Raw genomic sequence first — 27,342 nt, forward strand, 5'->3', positions numbered from 1 at the left:
TACACTTCCAAATCCTACGTTACTTTACGTGTGACATACTTTCAAGCATATATCACATTTAAAATGAAGAAGGCGAGCAGTAAGGGACGGGGAAGTGGCCATGATGCTGATGGTGCACGCAGAGGCCATGGACCTGGGCGTGGAGAAACTGTGCCTGCTGCCAGAGCACAAGAAAAACAATCATCCACGATACCTAGCTTCATGTCCAAGTTTGCAGGGCAGCGCAGGACACCACTCTTGAAGTCAGCCCAGTGCGACCAGGTGGTCGGTTGGATTGCAGCAGATAATGCTTCCAGTCTGTTAAGCACCACCCTGTCTTCCACCAAGTCCAGTCTCAGTAGCTAGAAGTCTGGTCAACACAATCCTCACTCTGATCCTCCTTACTCCCACAATTTGCAGTCTAGACAAATGATCCCACACTCGGATATTCCGAGGACCTCTTTTCATCGCCATTACGTGATTTGGCCCTCTCGCCAAGAATGCTTAAAGAGGGACATGAGCTCTTCTGCCCTGATTCCCAACCTCTTAAGTATCCACAGTCACAAGAACATGATGGTGGGGAACGGCAATTAGTGTTTAACAAGGTGGGTGATGATGAGTCAACCGCAATTACTGTCTCAAGAGGTTGATGAAGAGGATGAAAAACAGTTGTCAATCACTGAGGTTGTGGTTAGGTCAACAAATCAAGAGGATGATCAGAGTGAAGAAGTGGAAGAGGAGGTGGTGGACGATGAGGTCACTGACCCAACCTGGGAAGGTGGAAAGCCGAGCGAGGACAGCAGTACAGATGTACAGTGTTCATTTTAGGACATGGTCAGATATCATAGTCAAGTATCAAAATAATGCCAATGTGACACCTGACCCTGATACCTGACTCTGACACCTGACACCTGACCCTGACACCTGACTCTGACACCTGACTCTAACACCTGACCCTGACACCTGACCCTGACACCTGACCCTGACACCTGACTCTGACACCTGACACCTGACTCTGACACCTGACCCTGACACCTGACCCTGACACCTGACCCTGACACCTGACCCTGACACCTGACTCTCATATCTGAGTTTGACTTATGCTCTTCATAGGTCAGGGTCAAAGTGAGAATGAGTTATAGATATATATTATGTATTTGTATGCTAAATCACACAACCAAAGTATGTATATTGCTGAGCTTATAGCTCTGTGCCTAAAATGCTGTAAGCTAACACATTACAGTGTTATGAGCGCATAGCTAATAGCTCAGTGGTAACGAAGGGAACAAAGGATTTTAGGTTTACTGTGGTTTTGAATGCTACATCACACAGATGAGCAAAAAGCCCAAGCTCATACAAAGCAAGCTGGTAGCTCAGAGGTAATGCTGTTGCCCCATGTCCAGGCTTTCTGAGTTCAAAGCCCCTTTCAGCCTCAAAAAAATATTTACATTTTATTATGCCCTAGATAAGAGGCAAATTTAAATGAAGTGTGACACTGATGTGTGACGCTGATGTCTCACTTCCTTCACTTCTCAGTGTCACAAAACATTTTAGCTTTACTGTGGTTTTGTATGCTACATCACATAGATGAACAAAACTCACAAGCTTATACAAGGCAAGCTGGTAGCTCAGTGGCAATGCTGTTTCCCCATGTCTAGGCTTTCTGAGTTCAAAACCCCTTTCAGCCTCTCACAAGTGATTATATTTTATTATGCCCTAGATAAGAGGCAAATTTAAATGATGTGTGACGCTGATGTGTGACGATATCTCAGTCACGTCCTTCATTTGTCAGTGTCACAAGGGATCTTTGGTTTACTGTATTTTTTGCTATACTACATCTCATAGATCAAAAAAATCACCACCTTTGGTGTCTAGAGCTATAGCTCAGTGGTAAGACACTTGCTTTGCATGCAGTGTTCATGGGTTCAAAACCCCATATAGGCTATTAATAAAATTTATATTTTATATTTTATTGAGCTCTAGATCAGAGTCAAATTCAAGTGGTGTGTGATGTAAGTAGTCCTTTTTTTATTTTATTAAGAGTACATGGGCAGCACTATAGTAAAGGGGCCCTGTATACAGAGCTGTATCCTGGATTTTACATATCTACTGTATATATGTGTATTATACATACAGTGTGCTATAGCTTCACCACACTGAGATTTGCTCAGAAAGCTGATATACATATTACTGGTTTATCCACAGACACAATATATGATCATACAGATGGCAGTACTATGTGATAGCTTCTAAGTATAGACAAACCATGTGCTAATGTTATAGCTTGGAGGTTACATTAATGGCTTTGCAGGTTGAAGTCCCCAGAAAGACATATGTTTTTTTTCTTTAATAGCATATACTATAATAAATAATATGTCATTAACCCATAGGATACCAGCGCTGTACATGTAGGTCGCTGGAAACACGGTCACAAATCCCAGCGCCATACAGGTACAGCGCTCTGATCGGGCGGCCACAGGAGCTACTCCCGCCCGATCAGCTGCAGGGGTCCGGCAGGCACTAATAGTTGGACCCCTGCTGTATGCACTGGCATCGGTGAAAACACTGATGCCTGCTCATTAACCCTTTCACTAGCGCGGTCAGCGCTGACGGCTGCATGTGCGGTATCCCCATGGTGCTGTGACGTCAGCCTGGTGTCTAGCCCTGTCAGTCAATGGGGGGAGGGGTGTGTGTGCAGAGCACAGGGGGTGTTATAGAGCATTGCTCAGAATAGGGTTGCCACCCATACGGGAATGACCCGGACAGTCCGGGTTTGCAATCCTGTGCCCGGGTACAAGCCTTTGTCAGACCCGGGCACAGGATCAGCTGTGAATGATGGCGGCGGTGGCTGGGCACAGGGAGATGAGCGCTTCCATTGTGGAAGCGCTCATCTCCATAGTCATCTGTATCGCCGTCCTCAGGACAGCGATACAGATGGCTGTGCTGTGGCGGGGCAGGGGAGGGAGAGGCGTCTCCCTCCCCTGTTCCTCTGATAGGCTGCGGACCTTGTGCCTGCAGCCTATTAGAGGCTGGTGCAGGCCGCGCGATGATGTCATCACGCCGCCTGAGCCATACAGCACGGTACACAGGCCGGGAAGAGGCCTGCATCGCTTCGTTGGAGGTAAGTAAAAGTTTTTTTGTTTTTTTTTTAGAGAAGAGAGGCACCTGAAATTGGCACATATGGGGGAAGGGGTGGAAAGAGGCACCTTATACTGGCACATATTGGGGAGGAGGAGAAATGAGGCACTTGAAACTGCCACATATGGGGGGGAAGGGAGGGAAAGAGGCACCTTATACTGGCACATATTGGGGGGGAGAAATGAGGCACTTGATACTGGCACATATAAGGGAAGGGGGGGAAGAGGCACTTTATACTGGCACATATTGGGGGGGGAAATGAGGCACTTGATACTGGCACATATAAGGGAAGGGGGGGAAGAGGCACCTTATACTGGCATATATTGGGCGGGAGAAAAGAGGCACTTCTTACTGACACATGGGGGCATCTATGGGGGGCACTTCTTACTGGCACATTATTTGGGGGCTTCTACTGAGGCCACAAAGAAGGGGTATTTTATATGGGGGGCTCTGTGTGGTACTACTATTATCAGGGGGTTTATCTGTTTCTGCAGTATAGTATTGGGGAGCACAGCGGCACAGTATTGGGGGCAGTAGGATGATTTGTCCAGAAGATGGGAGAATGATGGAAAAGTAGTAAACTAAGATTTTTATTGTCAAACTGCAGAGACGAGAAATGGCTGAAAAATGGTGTCTGGTCTGAAGGTCTGAAAGGAGAAGATGAGGAAAGAGAACATCTACATCAAAGGAGACGTCACTGGATGTAAGAGGTGGTGCGACAGCGACCAGGGGTGGAGGCGGGACATGCGTGTGGCTGGAGGTGGGACATGGGCGTGGTTGGAGGCGGGACATGGGTGGGGCCTGGAAGGGGGCCCTCCCTCCCTTCTGTTTGGGTTTGGCTTGAAGAAAAGGTGGCAACCCTAAACGCCATGCGCAAAACCCGAGCATGGTACAAAGAAGTTGCGGTCTACTTGGTGCAGGTTACCTTGTACAACTCTTTTGTGCTGTCACGGAGCGCTGGCAACAAAGGGAAATTCCTTCAGTTCTATGAGGCAGTCCTCAAGGACCTGATCTTTTCTGACCGGGAAAGAGCAGGCCGGAGTACCTCGGGAATTGGAGGCGCCCGGATCGTCCCTGGCCAACACTTTCAAGGTGTGGTTCCCCCATACTGGAAAGAAGGGACGGTCCCAAAAAAAGTGCAGCGTGTGTAACAGGAGGGGGTAACGGAAGGACACCACCACTCAGTGTGACACGTGCCCCGATCATCTGGGCCTCTGTATTGACGGTTGCTTCAGGGAGTACCACACTTCCATGGAGTACTAAATTTATAATCCCCTTCCCCAGGGGCGGACTGACCGGTCGGGAACTTCGGACATGGTCCGAGGGCCCGGCCGGGATGGGGGCCCGCCGCAGAATAGCATAATGTATTATGCCCAGCGTCCCGATTCCGAATGTTATGCTGGCCTGGTAATGGTGGTAATGGCAGCGGGGCCCGGTGCAGTCACTGTATTCTATCGCACCGGACCCCGCTCACTGTAATACTAATTTTCATATGTGAACAAGAACAAGAGAAATCCTCTGCGATCCTCTCCCTCTCTGTACTCACAAACTCAGTAGCAGGCAGGCCGGGCGGCAGCATAACTCACTGACGTCACGCGCCTGCTCCGCCTGCTTCATTCATAAAGTGGGAGGAGCAGGCGCGTGACGTCAGTGAGTTGCAGAGAGGGAGAGGATCGCAGAGGATTTCTCTTGTTCTTGTTCACATATGAAAATTAGTATTACAGTGAGCGGGGCCCGGTGCGATAGAATACAGCGACTGCACCGGGCCCCGCTGCCATTACAACACCAGATGCCGGCCCCAGACCCTGTATTGGGGGTCATTCACTCACAGGACACTGTTATGGGGGTATCTGTGGATGACACATATATAGCATAAGGTGCTATATATGTGTCACCCACAGTGCCATCCACAGAGCCCCCACAACAGTGCCATCCACAGAGCCCCCACAACAGTGCCATCCACAGAGCCCCCACAACAGTGCCATCCACAGAGCCCCCACAACAGTGCCACCCACAGAGCCCCCACAACAGTGCCATCCACAGAGCCCCCACAACAGTGCCATCCACAGAGCCCCCACAACAGTGCCATCCACAGAGCCCCCACAACAGTGCCATCCACAGAGTCCCCACAACAGTGCCACCCACAGAGCCCCCACAACAGTGCCATCCACAAAGCCCCCATAACAGTGCCATCCACAGACCGCTGTAGGTCATGGGTCTCGCAGGATCACGCGCCGAAGTGACTGAACTCATGCCCACGTAGCCCGCAAGTAGCGGATCAGTGGAACAAGTACAAGGTGGAGGGGACTGTTTCTAACAGAGGCTCACTAATGGACGCTGAAATTAGATCACCCCATACGAAAGCATTGAATCAATGCTTTCCTATGGGGAAAAATCTGACCCTGGAGGTCATCATGCAGAGTGTGAGGACGTCCAGCGTCAGATACCAGACCAAAGGTCTGTTTTACTCCAGGAAGCCCTCAGGTGGCTGCCAGCGACTAGAGGCCGACTTATTGCTGGAACGTTAACAATGCAGTTTCTCTAGAACATTGCAGCTCGATTTGCAAAAGGGACACTGTACCCAGACCACGTCAATGAGCTGAAGGGGTCTGGGTGCCTTTTGTGTTGCTTTAACTTTGAAATCTTATTAAAGATTGTGTAGGGTGTGGCTGGAGGCGGGGCATGGAGGCGGGACAAGGGTGGGGCTTGCAGCAGAACATGGGGGGGGGCCTGTAAGGGGGCCCTTGATTTATTTTGCCCGGGGGCCCTGAGGGTTCTTAGTCCGCCCCTGCCCTTTCCCCATTTTAATTTATTTCTCCACAGTCTTCACAGGAATAGCTGCAAAGTGGAGGAGAAAATTCAAAATCTCCTTTTTTTACACTAACATGTTCTTGTAGCCCCTTTTATTTCATTTTTACAAGGGGTAATAGGAGAAATGCACCCCAAAATTCATAGCCCAATTTCTCCCGAGTAAGGACATACCCCATATGTGGACGTAAAGTGCTCTGCGGGCGAACTACATGGCTCAGAAGAGAAGTAGCACCATTGCGATTTTGGTGGTCCAAAATCCCAATAGCGCTCTTTCTCTTCTGAGCCGCGTAGTTCACCCGTAGATCACTCTACATCCACATATGAGGTATTTTCTGACTCGGGAGAAATTGGGCTATAAACTGTTGGGTGAACAAGTTTGTTTGCTCCACCATCAGATTCAGAAATTGTTCACTGAAAAAAAAAAAAAAAAATCATATTCAGTGAAGCCCACTGTGTCTGGATTCCTGGTTGGCCAACAAAGTCAGGAATCAAGGGCTCAAAATCCTTTGGGGTACTCCAGCCAAGTTCACCGGTAGAGGGATCAGGTGAATTTGCCTCGTGGGCCGGAAAACTAGTACGAGCCCCAGGGCTGCTCATACTAGTGTGGGCCACAGGGTTCCTGGCACGGGGGGCTCCTGGCTCCGCCTGGCGGCGTCTCCGTCGCCTTGGGGCTCATCATCATCACTAGATGATGAGGAGAACGAGGATGACAACAGGAAAGTGGGGTCATCCTCGTCCTCACTGGGGCTCTCGGAGTCGGAGAGCAGCTGGGCATATGCCTCCTCGGCCGAGAACATCCGGCGGGCCATCTTAGAACGCTAAAGGGGAGTGCGTGTGTGTGTAAAACTTTATTTAGTGTGTGTGTGGGGGGCAGTGTGTTTTTATGTATACCCTACCCTAACCCACCCTAACCTAACAGAATCCCCGAAAAATTGCTCATAGCCCAAAAACTCGCTGATCAGCGGTGGGGTGGGCGATGCGCTAACAGTGGCCAGGCGCTCTTTTACAGCTAAGAGTGCCGGCCACATTCACACATTCAGCGCACCTACAAAAAGAAAAAAAAATGTGCTTGCGCCCCAAAATATGTGGGGGGGGGGGCAAGCTGCAGCACCCCTGGGGCGACGGGGATCGCACAAGTTTTTTTTTCACTACCCCTGCCTAACCTAAAGCTCTCCCTAAATGTTTATATGCCAGATGGCACTTTATGGGGTCTCAGGGGCCACGGATGGCGGCGGATCGTGTGGGATGCAGATGGACCGACACAGGGCTCCTCTCTCCTTACTCACACAGAAGTCTGTGGGTGGGGAGAGTGGAGCTCCAGGACGTTATCTCCAGGTCAGTCCCTCCAGCCAATCACAGACGATCCTCACCCTCATCCTCCGTCACCGCCACCTCACAGGATCTACGGAGGGTGATTGGTGGTGTATATTAAACCACTGATCACCCTCCTATTCCGGGTCACCGGAGACCTGAATAACCTGGAAATGCTGCAAACCGCAGGTCTGAATTGACCTGCGATTAGCAGCAATCGTCGGTATGGGGGGGGGGGGGGTCACAGGACACCCCCTCGGCATTGTCACAGGGTGCCTTCTGAATGATTTCAGCAGGCACACCGTTCCTAACACTGCCCGCCGCACAGCGGTGATCGGAAATACACAGGTTCGCCCTGTGTCCATAAGAGGTTAAAGAGGCTCTGTCACCAGAATCAACCCTATTAGTCCATACGTACTGCCTGGTAGGGCTCATTATGCTGATTATGTATGATAAATAGCTGCAGAGATATGCAAATAAACAATTTGAGCCCTCAGAGGCGGGGCTGAATATTCTGAGCAATGCTCTATAACACCCCCTGTGCTCTGCACACACACCCCTCCCCCCATTGACTGACAGGGCTAGACAGCAGGCTGACATCACAGCACCACGGGGATACCGCACATGCAGCCGTCAGCGCTGACCGCGGCAGTGCAAGGGTTAATGAGCAGGCATCAGTGTTTTCACCGATGCCGGTGCATACAGCAGGGGTCCAACTATTAGTGCCTGCCGGACCCCTGCAGCTGATTGGGCGGGAGTAGCTCCTGTGATCAGAGCGCTGTACCTGTATGGCGCTGGGATTTGTGACCGTGTTTCCAGCGACATACATGTACAGCGCTGGTACCCTATGGGTTAATGACATATTATTTATTATAGTATATGCTATTAAAGAAAAAAAAAATGTCTTTCTGGGGACTTCAACCTGCAAAGCCATTAATGTAACCTCCAAGCTATAACAATAGCACATGGTTTTTCTATACTTAGAAGCTCTCACATAGTACTGCCATCTGTATGATCATATATTGTGTCTGTGGATAAACCAGTAATATGTATATCAGCTTTCTGAGCAAATCTCAGTGTGGTGAAGCTATAGCACACTGTGTGTATAATACACATATATACAGTAGATATGTAAAATCCAGGATACAGCTCTGTATACAGGGCCCCTTTACTATAGTGCTGCCCATGTACTCTTAATAAAATAAAAAAAAGGACTACTTACATCACACACCACTTGAATTTGACTCTGATCTAGAGCTCAATAAAATATAAATTTTATTAATAGCCTATATGGGGTTTTGAACCCATGAACATGGCATGCAAAGCAAGTATCTTACCACTGAGCTATAGCTCCAGACACCAAATGTGGTGATTTTTTTGATCTATGAGATGTAGTATCTTACCACTGAGCTATAGCTCTAGACACCAAAGGTGGTGATTTTTTTGATCTGTGAGATGTAGTATAGCAAAATATACAGTAAACCTAAGATCCCTTGCGACACTGACAAATGAAGGACGTGAGATATCATCGTCACACATCAGCGTCACACATCATTTAAATTTGCCTCTTATCTAGGGCATAATAAAATATAATCACTTGTGAGAGGCTGAAAGGGGTTTTGAACTCAGAAAGCCTAGACATGGGGCAACAGCATTACCACTGAGCTACCAGCTTGCCTTGTATGAGCTTGTGAGTTTTGTTCATCTATGTGATGTAGCATACAAAACCACAGTAAAGCTAAAATGTTTTGTGACACTGAGAAGTGAAGGAAGTGAGACATCAGCGTCACACATCAGTGTCACACTTCATTTAAATTTGCCTCTTATCTAGGGCATAATAAAATGTAAATATTTTTTTGAGGCTGAAAGGGGCTTTGAACTCAGAAAGCCTGGACATGGGGCAACAGCATTACCTCTGAGCTACCAGCTTGCCTTGTATGAGCTTGGGCTTTTTGTTCATCTATGTGATGCAGCATACAAAACCACAGTAAACCTAAAATCCTTTGCTCCCTTCCTTACCACTGAGCTATCAGCTATGCGCTCATAACACTGTAATGTGTTAGCTTACAGCATTTTAGGCACAGAGCTACAGTATAAGCTCAGCAATATACATACTTTGGTTGTGTGATTTAGCATACAAATACATAATATATATCTATAACTCATTCTCACTTTGACCCTGACCTATGAAGAGCATAAGTCAAACTCAGATATGAGAGTCAGGTGTCAGGGTCAGGTGTCAGGGTCAGGTGTCAGAGTCAGGTGTCAGGGTCAGGTGTCAGGGTGAGGTGTCAGGGTCAGGTATCAGGGTCAGGTGTGAGAGTCAGGTGTCAGAGTCAGGTGTCAGGGTCAGGTGTCAGGGTCAGGTATCAGGGTCAGGAGTCAGGGTCAGGTATCAGGGTCAGGAGTCAGGGTCAGGTGTCAGGGTCAGGTGTCAGGGTCAGGGTCAGGTGTCAGGTGTCAGGGTCAGGTGTCAGGGTCAGGTGTCAGGGTCAGGTGTCAGGGTCAGGTGTCAGAGTCAGGTATCAGGGTCAGGTGTCACATTGGCATTATTTTGATACTTGACTATGATATCTGACCATGTCCTAAAATGAACACTGTACAGATGGGGAAGGATCTGCAGCACCATAACAGGCTAGAAGAGGCAGTAGGGTGCCAAAAGGGAGGAGGCGGGCCACACCAAACAGGCCCGCAACTGTCCCACGGAGCACTCTCTTGTGGAAATCTCCCTTGCCAAGGGGTAGATTTTCCGCAGTATGAAGCTTTTTTGAGGAAAGTGCGGATGACAAAAGAATACGAAAATGAGCCGGGGCGTGAACACTAGCAAACTCCAGCATGATTTCTTTTACAGGGTCAGATCACCTGCAGGCCCTCACTAAATTATACCTAATAGATAATTTGCACGCATGCTGCCTTGCTTGGATGTGGTAGCCGTAGCTGTTTCTCAGGCTCCCTCTCCGGAATCGAACCATGATTCCCCCATTACCCATGGTCTACATGGTTTGGGCTGAAAATAACATCGAAAGTTGATAGGGCAGACATCCGAATGGATCGTCGCCGTCACAGGGACGTGCGATTGGCCTCAGGTTATCTAGAGTCACCAAAGCGTCCGCAGGCCCTCGCACATAATGTTTTAGATGGTCAGATCAGCAGGCGCTTGGTCCAAATGTTTTTGAGGGTCACCAGCAGGCCATCAATCATAATTTTTCAAGGCTGTGTATGATGCCCTCCTTTATGTGTAACAAAGGGTGTATTGGAGTGCCGGTTCCTTGTAATTTTTGGCAGCCCTTTCAGTTAGTGCATAGGCTTTATGAGTGTAGGAGTCCCACTACTTGAACAATTGTACCACAATGTGAATGAGGCCCTCCTTTATGTGATATGCAGGTTGTATTGGAGTGCCTCATCCTTGCAATTTTTGGCAGCACTTGCACTTTATATACAAGTAAATATACAGGAAAGAATGTTTCCTAACAATTTTTCCTCTAAAATCGATTTTATCTTCGATTTTGTGCGTATTATTGTCAGTCTGTAAAAGTGGCGTACTACTCAAACAACATCTTTCTTAGCAGCAACCTGGGAGTCCAAGATGCATCCAGACATCCTCTCCATGCTGTCCCCGAACCATTAGGGTGGTGTTTCCATCAATTTCTGACCTTTTTCTATGAACTAGTCACCCTCCCCTCTTCAGAGAAGGTGGAGCCTGGTTTAATGCTCAGGTTCTCCCATTGACTTCCATTGTAACATCCCGATGTGTTCGGCCTGAGCACCCGAGCACTATGGTGCTCGATCAACACTACTGGACAGCCATGCTTTTAGACCCTCGCTACCAAGGCAAAATGGGGGAATGTTTTCCTCTGCCAGAAAGGAAGGACAAATTATCTTACTACCAGGAAACACTTTTGTATGCAGCTTGCCACAGCTTAAAGTGAGCAGACACCTGCCACCAGCGTGTCTGAAAGGGAGGCCCTTTCCGCCCCCTGTCATGCCCCTCCAGCTGCCACGAGCAGCAGAAGCCACACCAGAAGTGGCAGCAGCAGCAGTAATTTCAGTCTACTCAAAATGATGGAGCAGTCTTTCCAAGTGCGACGCCAGGCTGAGGCCAATCAGCCAGATGGCAGCTCCCACCTGAATGTCCAGGTTCAGGCCTAACTAAACTATGGCCAATCTCTGTCGCATATCTAGTTCCCTGACCTCATGGATTTCTGAGCATGGTGACACCCAAATTGACCAAATGTCCAAAACATCACTTTTGTCAAAATGAACCAAGCCTGGTTTCAGAAGGATTTTCACACTCCTCCGGCTGATTCCGATGCCACATCTTGCCACTGTTGCTGTACAGCTGCTCCTCCTTCTGTGGCCAAAAACTGCAGATTTTCCCACAAAAATGAGCCTCACACACCACTGTGGACATAACTATTAGAGATGAGCAAAGTTTAAAAAAATTCGATTTGCCATTTGTGATGAATTTGTGAAGAATTTGTGAAGAAATTTGCTTTGTGATGAATTACTTCGGCAAGAAGCGTATTTCTTTGTAAGTAGCGGGCGCAATGATGGGGAACGACTATTGCGCTGCCTACCCCCCCCCCCCCCCGTTGAACCCCTCATATGCCGCATTGATCATAATTGCGGCATCTGTGATAAAAAATGAAGGCTTTCAGAGGTTAATCGGTTAAAAAAAATAACCACGCTGCCCTGTGTAGAGACGTACGTTTCCAGGCATGCAATTTTGCTCACGATCTTCAATCAAGTTGGCCACGGCGGCCTCTTTCCACTCAAATGGATCAGGTGAGTATGTTTTTTATTTTTTACTGCCATTTCAGTGAAAATTGATTTGTCACCACGAAGCGTGAGGAAATTCAGCTTTGCAGTGAATTTTCACAGAAATTCGGATTGATGTACACCTTGGATACTTTGATTTGCTCAACACTAATAGCTATAAAATAAGTTATGGGGGTCATTTTTTAAAATTTGGCGATCTGGACCTGAAACGAATCTCGACTCGTTCGCTCATCTCTAATCTGAAGTATAATGTTTGGGGGCATTGTGCAATGTATGCAGCATGTATAGTAGTAGATGTGGATAGGGTAGCAGAAGGCACAAATTGGGATATCAGCAGATTAGGTTTTGTGTCGGTTTGGGAAGAGTAGGGTGGATGCTGGAAAGCGAGGAGCCAATCTTTGTAGAGAAAGTTATGGATGCAAGAGGTGGTCCAGGCCAGATGGAAAAGACAGGAAAAGTATATAATTCCAATCAGAAACCTCATACTATTCAGAAATACTATTAGTATTTAGGTAGTAGTGTTGATTGCGAATAATTTAATCGTGAATTTTTATCACAAATATCGGCACTTCGAGAATTCGCGAAGATGTAGAATATACTGCTATATATTCGTAATCGTGAATATTCTAGATTTTATTTCATCAGTAACCTCCCTTCTTGCATGTGGGTCAATGAAAAGGCTACAATATCTTTGTCAGAGCTTAGCAACATCCCTAGCAACCAATACAAAAGTTGCCTACCCCTTTAGCATTTTCTGCTATTTTTTTTGCAGTTCTAAGAGAGAGAGCAGTGTCATTGCTGTGCTCTGTGCTTTCATCTGGATCCTATTCCTTATCCAATTAAATTAGATAGTTAGTTAGCTCATATATATAATACAGATAGTAAGTGGGAGATACTCAGTGTAAGTTAGATAGTGATATAGTGTAGCTGATAGGTTCCAGTGCAGGGTGTTAGGTAGTGTGATAGGAATTACTGTTTCTCTGCTGTCCATACATGCATGCTACAGACATAGTGCTGTGATGTCACAACAATACTTAGTGCACCAATCAGTAATATCTACTCAGACCTGATAAAATGTGAAGTTGCATGTATTGCAAAAATAATGACTGGAGATCACGCATTCTAGAATTCGCAAATTTATTGCAAATATTATGCGGAAAATTCACTAAATATCGTGAAAATGAATATTGCCTATGCCACTCATCACTATTTGGTAGTACTGGTAGTTGTCATGGTGTGGTGCTACCAGCTGTTGGGGCCCACTCAGGCAACAGAACTGTATTTTGCTCCTTTGTGCTGGACCTTTAACTATACCTCTGCATTGACTGCAAGAAGAGGTCTTGAAATTTGATTTGCAACAGAAAGTATTTTAGAAAACTGCATAACTTATCATTATACAGTGATTTACATAAAAGCAGAATACAATACATTCATGTCTTACTGATATTGTTGTACAATACTTATACTAATACTTATGTTTGGGCAGACGACAAATTTGTGGACTAAACACAATTACAGTGAAGATCACTCCAGTTTGGACTCTACTGACGAAAGAGGTAGGATAATAAATCTTTATACAATACTAGCAAAATGATGCGAATTTGCATGGGTATATTTTGTCTGTTTTATTTATTGTTTGTGTGTGTGGTTAAAAGATATCCACAGTGTCCCTCATAACAGTGACCTCCACAACACCCTGCCCCTAAACAGTGACCTCTACAGCCCCTCGCACACTTAACATTGACCTCCACAGCAGCCCGCCCCCCTTGACAGTGACCTTTACAGTGCACCACCCCCTTAACATTGACCTCCTCAGCGGGCTGTCCCCTTAACAGTGACCATCACAGCACCCAGTCCCTTTAAAATGTCACCACCATAGTACCCCGCCTCCTTAACAGTGACTTCCACAGCGGCCCACCCCCTTAACAGTGACCCACCCACAGCAACCTGCCTCTTAACAGTGACCTCCATAGTGGCTCACCCCCTTAACAGTAACCTGCACAGTGCCCCACCTTCTTAAAATTTGACTTCCACAGCACCCCACCTCCTTTAACAGTGACCTCCACTGCAGCCCGTCCACTTAACACTGACCACCCAAAGCACCCCACCTCTTAATGGTGACTTCCACAGTGGCCCACACCCTTAACTGTGACCTCCACAGTAGCCTGCCCTCTTTATAGTAACCTCCACAGAGGCCCATCCTCTTAACAATGACTGAGTAGCCCTCCCCCTTAACAGTGACCTCCACAGGACCCTGCCCCTTAACAATGACCTTCACAGTGCCCCACCCACTAAGTTACCTCCACAGCACCTGTCCCTTAACTGTGAGTTTCACAACACCCTGCCCCTTAACATTGACCTCCACAGCAGCCCACCCCTTAACTGTGAACTCCACAACAGTCCATCTCCTTAACTGTGACCTGCACAGCACCCACTACCTTAACTGTGACAGCCACAGAGCCCTGCCCCTAAACAGTGGCCTCCACAGAGGCTTGTCCCCTTAGCAATGACATTCACAGTGGTCTGCCCCCTTAACAGTGACCTCCACAGCACCCTGCTCCTTAATAGAGACCAACTGAAAAAAAAGGGGGGTCAGTCAGCACATACCTATGTCCAGGTGCACACTGCCATGGCTAGAAACACAAAGAAAAAAATAGACGATGCAACAACACTCTGCAAACACAAATAAAGTACAATAATGCCATAAATATAGAAAACATTCTGGTGCTAATGCTTATTTTGCAAATTTGAGAATCTTGGCAAATACATATGATACAAAATTATTTGGGCCCGTCTGCCAAACCTCAAGGCGATCTCTATAAGACGGGATCCTAACACTAAATACTTCCTGTTCGGTGCCATAATGGCCACCATAGAATTCAGGGAGTGCAGGTTCCACATGCATGCTGGGTCCACTCTGCTTTTTACCATTTTTGGTGCCATAACGGCCTCCATTAAATCGTGGGATGCAGGTACCAACATGCATGCTGAGCCCACTCTATACTTCTCCTGGTGCCAAATGGCTTCCAATAAATACAATGGCACCAAAAATGGTAAAAAGCAGAGTGGACCCAGCATGCATGTGGAACCTGCACTCCCTGAATTTTATGGTGACCATTATGGCACATAACAGGTAGTATTTAGTGTTAGGTTCCTGTCTTATAGAGATCGCCTTGACGTTTGGCAAATAGGCCCAAATAATTTTGTACAAAATGTATTTGCCAAGAATCTCAAATTTTAAAAATAAGCATAGCATTAGCACCAGAATGTTTTCTATAATTATGGCATTATTGTACTTTATTTGTGTTTGCAGAGTGCTGTTGCATCATCTTTTTTATATTAATAGAGGCCTCCACAGTGCCTTGTCCCATAATAGTGACCTCCACAGCACCCTGCCCCTTAACATTGGCCTCCACAGTGGCCCATCCCACTTCACAGTGACCTCCATAGCAGCCCGCCTCCTTAACAGTGACCTCCACAGAGCCCCACCCTTTAACAGTGACCTCCACAGAGGCCCACCCCTTAACAATGACATTTGCATGCCCCCTTAACAGTGACCTCCACAGCACCCTGTCTTCTTAACAGTGACCTCCATAGCATCCCTCCCCCAAAATAGTGACCAAAATAGTGACCTTCACAGCACCTGCTTCTTTAGCTGTGACCTACACAGCACTTCACCCTTTAACATTGACCTCAACAGCACCCCATCCCCTTAACTGTGACCCATAGCAGTGAAGAAAATGTTATGGAAACCTGGTGTAAAGCTGTGTGTATGTAAAAATGGAAGGACCTGTGAGCTTCTATTGGCCAATAAGGGTCATGTTACCTATGTATGTTACCGTACATCCTAGAGAGCCTACACCCGGTGTAAAATCTTCTTAGACACCCGATGTACAGTATCTAAGTACCAAATTTGGTGCAGAAAATTTGCCTCCAGCAAATAGAAGATTCTGTGTGGGGTGTGGTTTCTAAATGGCGTCACTTCTTGGAGGTTTTCAACTCTGAGCCTTTGTAGTTGTTGGCCAGTGATGTATAAATGCCCAAACTAGTCCTCGAAAACAAATGGTACTCTTTCTCTTCTGAACTCTGCAGTGTGCCCAAACAGTAGTTTATGACCACATGGGGGTATTATCGTACTCAGGAAAAATTATGTTGGGGTACTTTTTCTCCTATTTACCACTTGTGAAAATGAAACATTTGAGGCTAAACTACATATAATTGAAATACAATGTAACATTAAATTTCATGCCCCAATCATAAAAAGTTCTATGAAGCAAGATTGTGGTCAAGCCAATCACTGTACCCCTGGATAAATTGCTAGAGGGGTATAGTTTCCAACATTGGGTCACTTTTTGGGGGTTTCCACTGAAGAGATACCCCAGGGTCTCTTCAAAGCTACATGAAAACCATTCCAGGGAAAAAAATGTGGTCATTCTACCTCCTCTATTTAGTCTGGTCTCACCCATCATGCTATGCGGTTGATCGATCCTTCCTGGTTGTGGATGTGCTGGTTCTCCATTGAGTTCCTGCTCGTCCGCGTACTTTGGAGTTAAGTGTCCTTTTCCTATATCTTCTTTGTTGTATTCCCCAATCTTTTGGTATTAGGCCTAAGGAGGTCTCCTGTTCCTTCAGCTGGGAAGGAACAGGTCATCTTTTGTCCTGTTTAATGCCATGTACCACAGAAAAAGGAACCCATCCCTGTAATATAAGAAGATGCAAAACATGTTCCCATATAATAACAAGACAGATAAGATCCGGATCCCCAACACACAGCAGGACTATCATATCCCTGGGACATTCACATGTTCAAAATCTAATGTTGTTTATCTGATTTTCTGCACTAAATGTCCTGTTGGAGGCCTCTACGTTGGAGAAACAGGACAGAAACTCAATGCAAGGATGAGGTCCCATCGCAACGCAATTAAAGAGAAGAAGCTACACTTTCCTATGGCTAAGCATTTCTGTAGCCCAGGACACAATGAAGAATACATGAAAGTTCTCATATTAAAAAGTAACTTCAAATCCCAAAGAGCTAGAAGAATTAGGGAATACAAATTTATAATACTGCTTGACACTTTGAATACTGGACTGAATTTGTCCCCGGGATTTAAAGAGTCTTCTATAGACATAGTCGGGGCACCAGGTCTCTGAGATAACATCAATTTAGAGACCATAAAACTTTCACACCCCTTATGTGTTAGATATTTAATGACTCATTCTCAAGATCTTTGATATGTTGTTCTGTTATTTTTCAAATGTCTATTCATTCCCCCATGTCTCTGTTCTTATTGTATATACACTCACCTAAAGAATTATTAGAAACACCATACTAATACGGTGTTGGACCCCCTTTTGCCTTCAGAACTGCCTTAATTCTAAGTGGCATTGATTCTTTAGAAATGTTGGCCCATATTGATAGGATAGCATCTTGCAGTTGATGGAGATTTGAGGGATGCACATCCAGGGCACAAAGCTCCCGTTCCACCACATCCCAAAGATGCTCTATTGGGTTGAGATCTGGTGACTGTGGGGGCCATTTTAGTACAGTGAACTCATTGTCATGTTCAAGAAACCAATTTGAAATGATTCGAGCTTTGTGACATGGTGCATTATCCTGCTGGAAGTAGCCATCAGAGGATGTGTACATGGTGGTCATGAAGGGATGGACATGGTCAGAAACAATGCTCAGGTAGCCCGTGGCATTTAAACTATGCCCAATTGGCACTAAGGGGCCTAAAGTGTGCCCAGAAAATATCCCCCACACCATTACACCACCAGCACCAGCCTGCACAGTGGTAACAAGGCATGATGGATACATGTTCTCATTCGGACTCTACCATTTGAATGTCTCAACAGAAATTGAGACTCATCAGACCAGGCAACATTTTTCCAGTCTTCAACAATCCAATTTTGGTGAGCTCGTGCAAATTGTAGCCTCTTTTTCCTATTTGTAGTGGAGATGAGTGGTACCCGGTGGGGTCTTCTGTAGCCCATCCACCTCAAGGTTGTGCGTGTTGTGGCTTCACAAATGATTTGCTGCATACCTCGGTTGTAACGAGTGGTTATTTCAGTCAACGTGGCTCTTCTATCAGCTTGAATCAGTCGGCCCATTCTCCTCTGACCTCTAGCATCCACAAGGCATTTTTGCCCACAGGACTGCCGCATACTGGATGTTTTTCCCTTTTCATACCATTCTTTGTAAACCCCCCGTGAAAATCCCAGTAACTAACCAGATTGTGAAATACTCAGACCTGCCCGTCTGGCACCAACAACCATGCCACGCTCAAAATTGCTTAAATCACCTTTCTTTCCCATTCTGACATTCAGTTTGGCGTTCAGAAGATTGTCTTGACCAGAACCACACCCCTAAATGCATTGAAGCAACTGCCATGTGATTGGTTGACTAGATAATTGCATTAATGAGAAATAGAACAGGTGTTCCTAATAATTCTTTAGGTGAGTGTATATTGCTGTTTCTTCATATATTCTTGTAGTACGCCTGATGAAGGGACTGGTGATGTCTCGAAAGCTTGCTATGTAACATCATTACTACTATTTTTGTTAGCCATTAAAAGATATCAAACCTGCAATACTCTTATTTTGTTTCTCTTAATGAGAGCACTCAACTATCTTTTGTCCTAACACTATTTCCAGGGCTCTAGGTTCCTGTGTATGAATATTCCTACCATTGAGGTCTGTTCATACTGATAGTAGTCAGGGCTCGGTTTAGGGATTCACTAGATGGTGACCTTTCCCCTTTCCCAGGTTTCCAGGCCTAGTACCTCTTCCCTTCCCTCCTGTGTTTGGTGTGGAGTTTACCACCCACACCGTGCCATGACAGCTTTAGGCCTCATGCACACGACCGTTGTGTGCATCCGCGGCCGTTGTTCCGTTTTCCGTATTTTTTTTCGCGGACCCATTGACTTTCAATGGGTCCGTGGAAAAATCGGAAAATGCACCGTTTTGCAGCCACATCCGTGATCCGTGTTTCCTGTGCCTCAAAAAAATATGACCTGTCCTATTTTTTGGACGGACAACGGTTCACGGACCCATTCAAGTCAATGGGTCCGTGAAAAAACACGGATGCACACAAGATTGCCATCCGCGTCTGTCATCCTTGTCCGTAGGCTACTTTCACACAGACAGATCCGCTGATCCGTCTGCATAAAAGCTTTTTAGATCTGATTTTTCACTTCGTGAAAACTCAGATCCTACAGTATATTCTAACACAGAGGTGTTCCCATGGTGATGGGGACGCTTCAGGTTAGAATATACTAAAAGAACTGTGTACATGACTGCCCCCTGCTGCCTGGCAGGTGCTGCCAGGCAGCAGGGGGCAGACTCCCCCCCCCTGTATTTAACTCATTGGTGGCCAGTGCGGCCCCCCCTCCCTCCCCTGTATTTAACTCATTGGTGGCCAGTGCGGCCGGCCCCCCCTCCCTCCCTTGTATTTAACACATTGGTGGCCAGTCCCAGCCGGCCCACCCACCCTCCCTTGTATTTAACACATTGGTGGCCAGTGCGGCCGGCCCCCCCTCCCTCCCTTGTATTTAACACATTGGTGGCCAGTGCGGCCGGCCCCCCCTCCCTCCCTTATATTTAACACATTGGTGGCCAGTGTGGTCGTGTGCATGAGGCCTTACGGTGTTGTTTAGAATTAGGAAAACATGGCTGCTTTCTTCTAGAAACAGAACCTCACCTGCCCATGGAATGTGTCTGGTATTGCTGCTCAGCTACATTGAAGTGAATAGAGCTGGGCTGGAATACCTTACACAACCTGTGGACAGGTATGGATTTAGCGGTTCTTGAAAGAAAGCCATGTTGTTCTAATCCTGGACAACCTCTTTAGAAAATTTTGGGGTGCTTTCTAAAATCGGTTTCTAAAATCAGTTTTGAATAATTCGAGGGATGTCGTTTCTAAAATGGGTCAGTTTTGGACATTTTTTTCATTGTGAATATTGCTTTTAAAATTCTAAGTCTGCTAATGTCCTAAAAAAGATAAAATTACATTTAAAAAATGATGCCAACATAAAGTAGACATATAGTGAATATTATATCTGCAATTATATATGTATTTTAATGTATCCAGTTCATTTGCTTTGTTATTACACTAAAGCTGCACTAAACTATGGAAAGGTGTAACGCAGCACCTGGGCCGCAACGGTGTGTGTGAGTGTGGTTGGCTGATGGGTGTAGTAGTTGGTACTAATGGTTTTGAAAAACTCCCTGGGACGGTGTGCAGTGACGGGAAGGAGGGCACTGGATTCCTTCTTGCACACTCTTGGGTTGAGAGATTTACTGACAAATTTTGGTTGAAATGCCATTGATGGTACAGAGTTTAAGGTGCAGGAACAGTGACAATAATGGCTCTTCAACAGAGTGTGGGGGGGGGGGGGAGCAGCAGTGTCATACAGCACAAGATAGTGGCAGATCACACTAGTAGCAGAACCCAACAACAGCAGTGTGATAGCAAGGGCCAGTGGTATGCATATCCTTGTAAAAATGTAACATATACAGATCAGTAGGCCAAGAAGAGCCTTGGTAAAAAGTAGAGGCAGCAGGCAGGTGGCATCAGGCGGGCGGCAGCATCAGAATGGTGTCAGCAGCACATGGCCAGAAGTAACGGCCGATTTTGCACAATATTCCAATGTGGCAGCACACTACAGTGGCAGAATCATCTATTCTGTTGCATCAGGAACCGGTGTCTAGAAATCATGGTTGATCCACGCCTGATTCATCATTATGAAGGTTAGTCTCTCAACCTGCTCTGACTCCACACTACTGGCTTGGCAGGTAAGCATGCCCATAGTAAACTCGGCCAGCTGCGTCCAGAGAGGATCTTTGATCATGGGTGACAGAGTGCAGTCCAAGTATGACACCACCTGCTGCTTGAGGTTCTGTAGATTTATATCTACAGAGCTGTGTAGGGATTTTATGTGGGATGATCTGTAGTTTTATTGATACCATTTTGGGGTGTGTTTGACTTTTTGATCACTTTTTCCTCACCTTTTTTTGGAAGTGAACCAATGAAAAAATGGCAAATTGACCATTTAAATATTTTTTTTTTTCTGTTACACCATTTGCCATATGGGATAAATATTGTTCTATTTTAATAGAACATGTGTTTTCAGATGTGGTAATAACTATGATGTTAAATTGTTTATGTAGTTTTAGTTCAATTTTGGGGTATGATTTGAATATATATACAGTATATATATATATATATATATATATATATATATAGATCCAGAAAAAGAGCGGCACTCCGGTAAGATAAGAATAAGTGATTCCTTTATTCACCCATACAGTGCAAAGTTTCGGCTCCAAAAAATGAGCCTTTTTCAAGGCTTGAAAAAGGCTCATTTTTTTGAGCCGAAACGTTGCACTGTATGGGTGAATAAAGGAATCACTTATTCTTATCTTACCGGAGTGCCGCTCTTTTTCTGGATCCATTGGTTGGGGTAAGAAGTCCATTCCCCCGGAACGTGCACCCGACTTTTTCCTCCTAAGCCAGTGCCGCCATTTTTCTTTGAGATATATATATATATATATATATATATATATATAGTACAGACCAAAAGTTTGGACACACCTTCTCATTCAAAGAGTTTTCTTTATTTTCATGACTATGAAGGCATCAAAACTATGAATTAACACATGTGGAATTATATACATAACAAACAAGTGTGAAACAACTGAAAATATGTCATATTCTAGGTTCTTCAAAGTAGCCACCTTTTGCTTTGATTACTGCTTTGCACACTCTTGGCATTCTCTTGATGAGCTTCAAGAGGTAGTCCCCTGAAATGGTCTTCAAGACTGTTGGTCTTGAAGGAGTTCCCAGAGATGCTTAGCACTTGTTGGCCCTTTTGCCTTCACTCTGCGGTCCAGCTCACCCCAAACCATCTCGATTGGGTTCAGGTCCGGTGACTGTGGAGGCCAGGTCATCTGGCGCAGCACCCCATCACTCTCCTTCATGGTCAAATAGCCCTTACTTTCAAAGTTTTCCCAATTTTTTCGGCTGACTGACTGACCTTCATTTCTTAAAGTAATGATGGCCACTCGTTTTTCTTTACTTAGCTGCTTTTTTCTTGCCATAATACAAATTCTAGCAGTCTATTCAGTAGGACTATCAGCTGTGTATCCACCTGACTTCTCCTCAACGCAACTGATGGTCCCAACCCCATTTATAAGGCAAGAAATCCCACTTATTAAACCTGACAGGGCACACCTGTGAAGTAAAAACCATTTAAGGGGACTACCTCTTGAAGCTCATCAAGAGAATGCCAAGAGTGTGCAAAGCAGTAATCAAAGCAAAAGGTGGCTACTTTGAAGAACCTAGAATATGACATATTTTCAGTTGTTTCACACTTGTTTGTTATGTATATAATTCCACATGTGTTAATTCATAGTTTTGATTCCTTCAGTGTGAATCTACAATTTTCACAGTCATGAAAATAAAGAAAACTCTTTGAATGAGAAGGTGTGTCCAAACTTTTGGTCTGTACTCTATATATATATTTATTTTTTTATTTTATTTTTTTTTTAACTTTTTTTGGGCCCCAAGTTCCTAACAATATACAATCATTATAGTGTCATTTCTATTCATTAATGGAATTCAATCAATTACTGAATGGCAAATGTTATATATTCCAATGCAATGCTGCCACCTGCAGATATGCATTGGTATATAACTATAATAGGCCTTCAAGTCTTGTAGAGGCTTAGGCCTATTACTAGTAAGGAATGACTTATCTCACCTCAGCAAGATAAAAGCATTCTGGCCCGGAGAGTGCAAAGCTCCCAGTTTTCGCTCTCAGATCCTGTGGTCACATTTGACAGCATCTAAGGGGCTACATGTTTATAATCAATGTTATCATCAATTGCAGACATTAGCAACCCCCCAAGGTGTCCTGTTTGCAACCCTCCCCCAATGACCATGGCCTCCATTATATCCAAGGAATGCAGGTACCAACATGCATGCCGAGCCCACTCCACACCTCTCCTGGTGCCAAATGGCCACCAAAGAATGCAATGAGAGTCCACATTAATTTGTAAGTATAGCATTAGCAATTATTATGCATTTTTGTACTTTATTTGGTTTGCAGTGAGCTGTTGCATTGCATGTTTTGTTTTACAGTGTTGTTTTCAGCTATAGCAACGTGCCCCTGCGCATTGGGATGTGCTGACTGACCCCCTTTTTCTTTGCAGTTTGTACTGGAGGTGTGGCTGACACCTCAGTCGTGCACTCCTGACCAGCTTGTCTGCCCCATAGGCTGATTTTAATTAGTGTGAGTATATAGCTTGGCCTGCTCCCCCTCACTCACTGGAAGCCATTTGGCACCAGGATAGGTATAGTTTGGACTCTCATTGCATTCTTTGCATAGCATTAGCAATTATTATGCAATTTTGTACTTTATTTGCTTTGCAGAGAGCTGTTGCATTGCATGTTTTGTTTTACAGGGTCACATGACTGCATTCTAAATCAGGCAATAGGGGCAGAAATAGTAAATAAATTAAGTTAAAAAGTGAAAGATGGCTGCACATTAGAGATAACAAGAGCTGGTTAATACATTCTGGAAAACCCCTTTAATGATTAATATATGCCCTCCATAATGTTAAAAAAGGGTAAAGTGACTTCAAATTTTGCATCTTACACTTTGCTTTGAATTCTAATCTGCAGAAGAGAAAGGCTGCTTTTAGACAAGAGTATTTGCAATGTGTGTATAGTCTGGATTTAATGTACCAGAATCCGCTGCTAATGTTAATGAATGGAGCTATTCACATGGGCAATTAATTTCCGTCAATATTTGAAATCTGCATGTCCGAGTTTTGTGCGGATTTGTTTCAAATCACGCACATTACAGTCTGTGCAGTGCATAAATAACAAAGGAAGGAAAAAATACGCACGTAGATCCTGATGAAATCCTGAAGCAATCCTGATGGTGTATCATCAGGATCCTGAGCCAGAATACTGACGGATTTCTATACGCTCGTCTGAAAGCGGCCAAAGAACAGAACAGCTTCTGAGTCACATTGTTTGAGATTGTTAATTCTATCAGTTTATATGTCTCCTGGCACTGCAACTTTTAGCTAAGTGAAAAGCACAGCAGCATTATTTTGTATTTAAGCATGTGGTTAAGGGGAAATAGACTTAGGAAGTTTTCAAATGTTGGTAACATGGGTGTCTATTTTATGCTTGCAATACCCAGACCTACAGTCAGGGGCATAGCTAAAAGCTCATGGGCCCTGGTGCAAGAGTTCAGCTTGGGCCCCCATCCCTCAGTGCTTGTTGGCAAGGGGCAGGGGAGCACATAGCCTTCCTGCTGCCTGAGGCAAACATTGAAACAGCACCCCCATGCTAAATTCTTAACCTAACCCCTTCCCTCCAGCCAGAGGTGTAAATTGACCAGTATGCACTTTCTATAATGCCAGTCTCTTATGTGGCACAAGGGTCTTTGGGCCCCCTCAGGCTCCTGGGCCCGGTAGCGACTGCTACCTCTGCACCCCTATAGCTACGCCCCTGCCTACAGTTCTACTGAATCTGAACCAGATCATCATAGGATTTTAAGATGATCTTAATTTCATTCAGTGGAATTCTGAGAAGTCCCAGGTACTACAACCATAATATGCATACTAAAATACACCCATATTAATAGCTTCGTAAAGTGGCCTTTGGCTGATTATGCAAAAGATCTAAAAAGAAGGACAAATTTTCCTTATATTTCTGAACTATTTCCACTGGAAATACACTGAAAATTAACCACTTCACATCCGGGCCATTTCCCCCTTCCTAACAGAGCCTAATTTTGCAAATCTAATGTGGTAATAACCTTGGAACGCTTTTACTTATCCAAGCCATTCTGAGATTGTTTTCTCGTGACACATTGTACTTCATGACAGTAAATTTAAGTCGATATATTTCACCTTTATTTATAAAATAATCCAAAATTTACCAAAAATTTAGAAATATTTCCAATTTTCTAAATTTCAATTTATCTGCTTTTAAAACAGAAAGTGATACCTCATAAAATATTTATTACTTAACATTACCCATATGTCTACTTTATGTTGGTATCATTTTGGAAATGTCATTTTTTTTTAGGACGTTATAAGGCTTAGAATTGTAGAAGCATTTCTTAAAATTTTTAAGAAAATTTCCAAAACCCACTTTTTAAGGACCAGTTCAGGTCTGAAGTTACTTTGTGGTTGCTTACATAGTGGAAACCACCCATAAATGTCCCCATTGTAGAAACTACACCCCTAAAGTTACTCAAAACTTATTTTACAAACTTTGTTAACCCTTTAGGTGTTCTACAAGAATTAAAGGAAAATGGAGATGACGTTTCAAAATTTCACTTTTTTGGCAGATTTTCCATTTTAATCCATTTTTTTTCTTTAACACATCGAGGGTTAACAGCCAAACAAAACTCAATATTTATTACCCTGATTCTGCGGTTTGCAGAAGCACCCTACATGTGGTCGTAAACTGATGTAAGGGCACACGGCAGGGCGCTGAAGAAAAGGAGCGCCATATGGTTTTTGGAAGGCAGATTTACCTGAACTGGTTTTTAGATGCCATGTCCCATTTGAAGCCGCCCTGATGCACCCTTACGGTAGAAACTCCCAAAAAGTGACCCCATTTTGGAAACTAAGGGATAAGATGCCAGTTTTTTTTTTTTATAAAAATTTTTTATTGAGTTTTTAATATGCATACATTTGCAAAAGTATGTGATTACATCAAGCTAGGTAACATAATGGATATGACAACAGGTTAACAATGAAACCAAATTAATATATGAATAGGGTTACAGAGAGAGGAAAGGACACAATGGCAGTTGAACATACGTAAGTTTAAAGAGGGATAACCTCAATTAGCTTTACATAGGTGTATATATAGGAGACCTGGAACAACATGTAAGTTAGGAGAATTTTCAGTATTTCCTCCAGGAGGACCAGATAGAGAGGAACAAATTTATTGTCCCTAGTTCCCAATTGGAGAGTTCTTCTAGGCGGTAAAGTTGGTCTACTCTGTTTTTCCATTGTTCAATGGAAGGAATCTCAGTGTATCGCCACAGTGTAGGGATCAGGAGGAGAGCCGCTGAGAGCATGTATGATAGCAGGGGGGTTTTGTGTTTACTATACCAAGAGACAGGAGAGCAATTTCAGGAGTACAGGGTAAATTGGAGTTACATATGGAATTGCTTAGCTGGGAGATTTGTTTCCACCACGTAGATATTGGGAGGAAATCCCACCAAATATGGAGGAAGGTACCTCTTTCAGACCTGCATCTCCAACATCGATCGGGGACGTCGGTATACAGAAGAGCTATCTTATCAGGTGTTTTGTACCATCTGGACAACACTTTATAACCATTCTCCTGTACCCGGACGCACCTTGAGAATTTGAGTGGAGTGCTAAGGATAATATTGGTTTCTTTTTCAGAAAATTTTCTCTTTAAATCTCTCTCCCATAAACCAATAAAAGCTGGCTTAGTCTTTATGAGAGGGAGATTACGTTTTTTGTATAGAGTTGAGATCAATTTGGAAGGAAAAACGAACTGTAGTTAACAAGTTTTCGACCCAACCTAGTGAGTTTTGAGTGTGTGGGGAGATAGACCATGAGGCAATTCCATCTCTAAGGAATTTGAGAATGAGGAGGTTTGAGGAGGGAATATTCAATGTGGAGGTGAGTTCTGAATCCGAGATGACACAACCGTCAATATCTAAGAGATCAAATAGGAGGGTGAAAGAGGTTCTGATCGCAAGCGGGCATGAGAGCTTGATCTCCCTTAGGGCCAAGGAAATTAAATCTCTAATCTGTAGGGGCGAGAGGGGCAGTAGATCCTGATGGTTGGAGGAGAAACAATTCCATAGTTTAATAGTGGAGCGTGTCAATGGGTTGGGAATTAAAGATAAAGCCATGGGTGGTTTGTCCGCCAGCAACAGGCATCTAAGAGAAGAGTTGAAATTAACATTCTTCAGAGAGAGCCAATGTTTATGGAGGGGGGGAGCGAATCCAATCTATCACCCTACTAAGGTGAACGGATTTCATATATAGTTTAGGGTCAGGAAGACCAATATCTCCCAAATGTTTTGGTTTGGTCAGAGTAGAAAAGGAGATTCTGGCCTTTTTTCCTTGCCACAGAAAATGGTGAATGAAGCTATTTAAGTTACGGAAAAAAGAACGGGGAATCGAGATAGGTAGTACCTGGAGGAGGTAGGCAAGTCTCGGAATAACTAGGGACATTACCATGCTTTTTCTGCCAAACCAAGAAAGATAATGGCCTTCCAATGAGTCCAACTGAGTGGCGATGGATTTCAA

The 27,342-nt window shown here is 44.7% G+C and overlaps 1 protein-coding gene across 2 annotated transcripts in view; it reads left to right on the forward strand.

Moving 5' to 3' along the window:
- Positions 1–27,342, forward strand: part of LOC120997972 (probable cation-transporting ATPase 13A4) — a 458,422-nt gene that overhangs the window by 104,598 nt on the left and 326,482 nt on the right. For both annotated transcript variants that reach the window (XM_040428359.1, XM_040428360.1), the window contains exon 6: positions 13,505–13,574. In XM_040428359.1, the coding sequence (XP_040284293.1) occupies positions 13,505–13,574 (70 nt within the window). The remainder of the gene's footprint in view (positions 1–13,504; positions 13,575–27,342) is intronic.

Source organism: Bufo bufo, chromosome 4 (genome assembly GCF_905171765.1).
Source record: "Bufo bufo chromosome 4, aBufBuf1.1, whole genome shotgun sequence".
Taxonomy (NCBI): domain Eukaryota; kingdom Metazoa; phylum Chordata; class Amphibia; order Anura; family Bufonidae; genus Bufo; species Bufo bufo.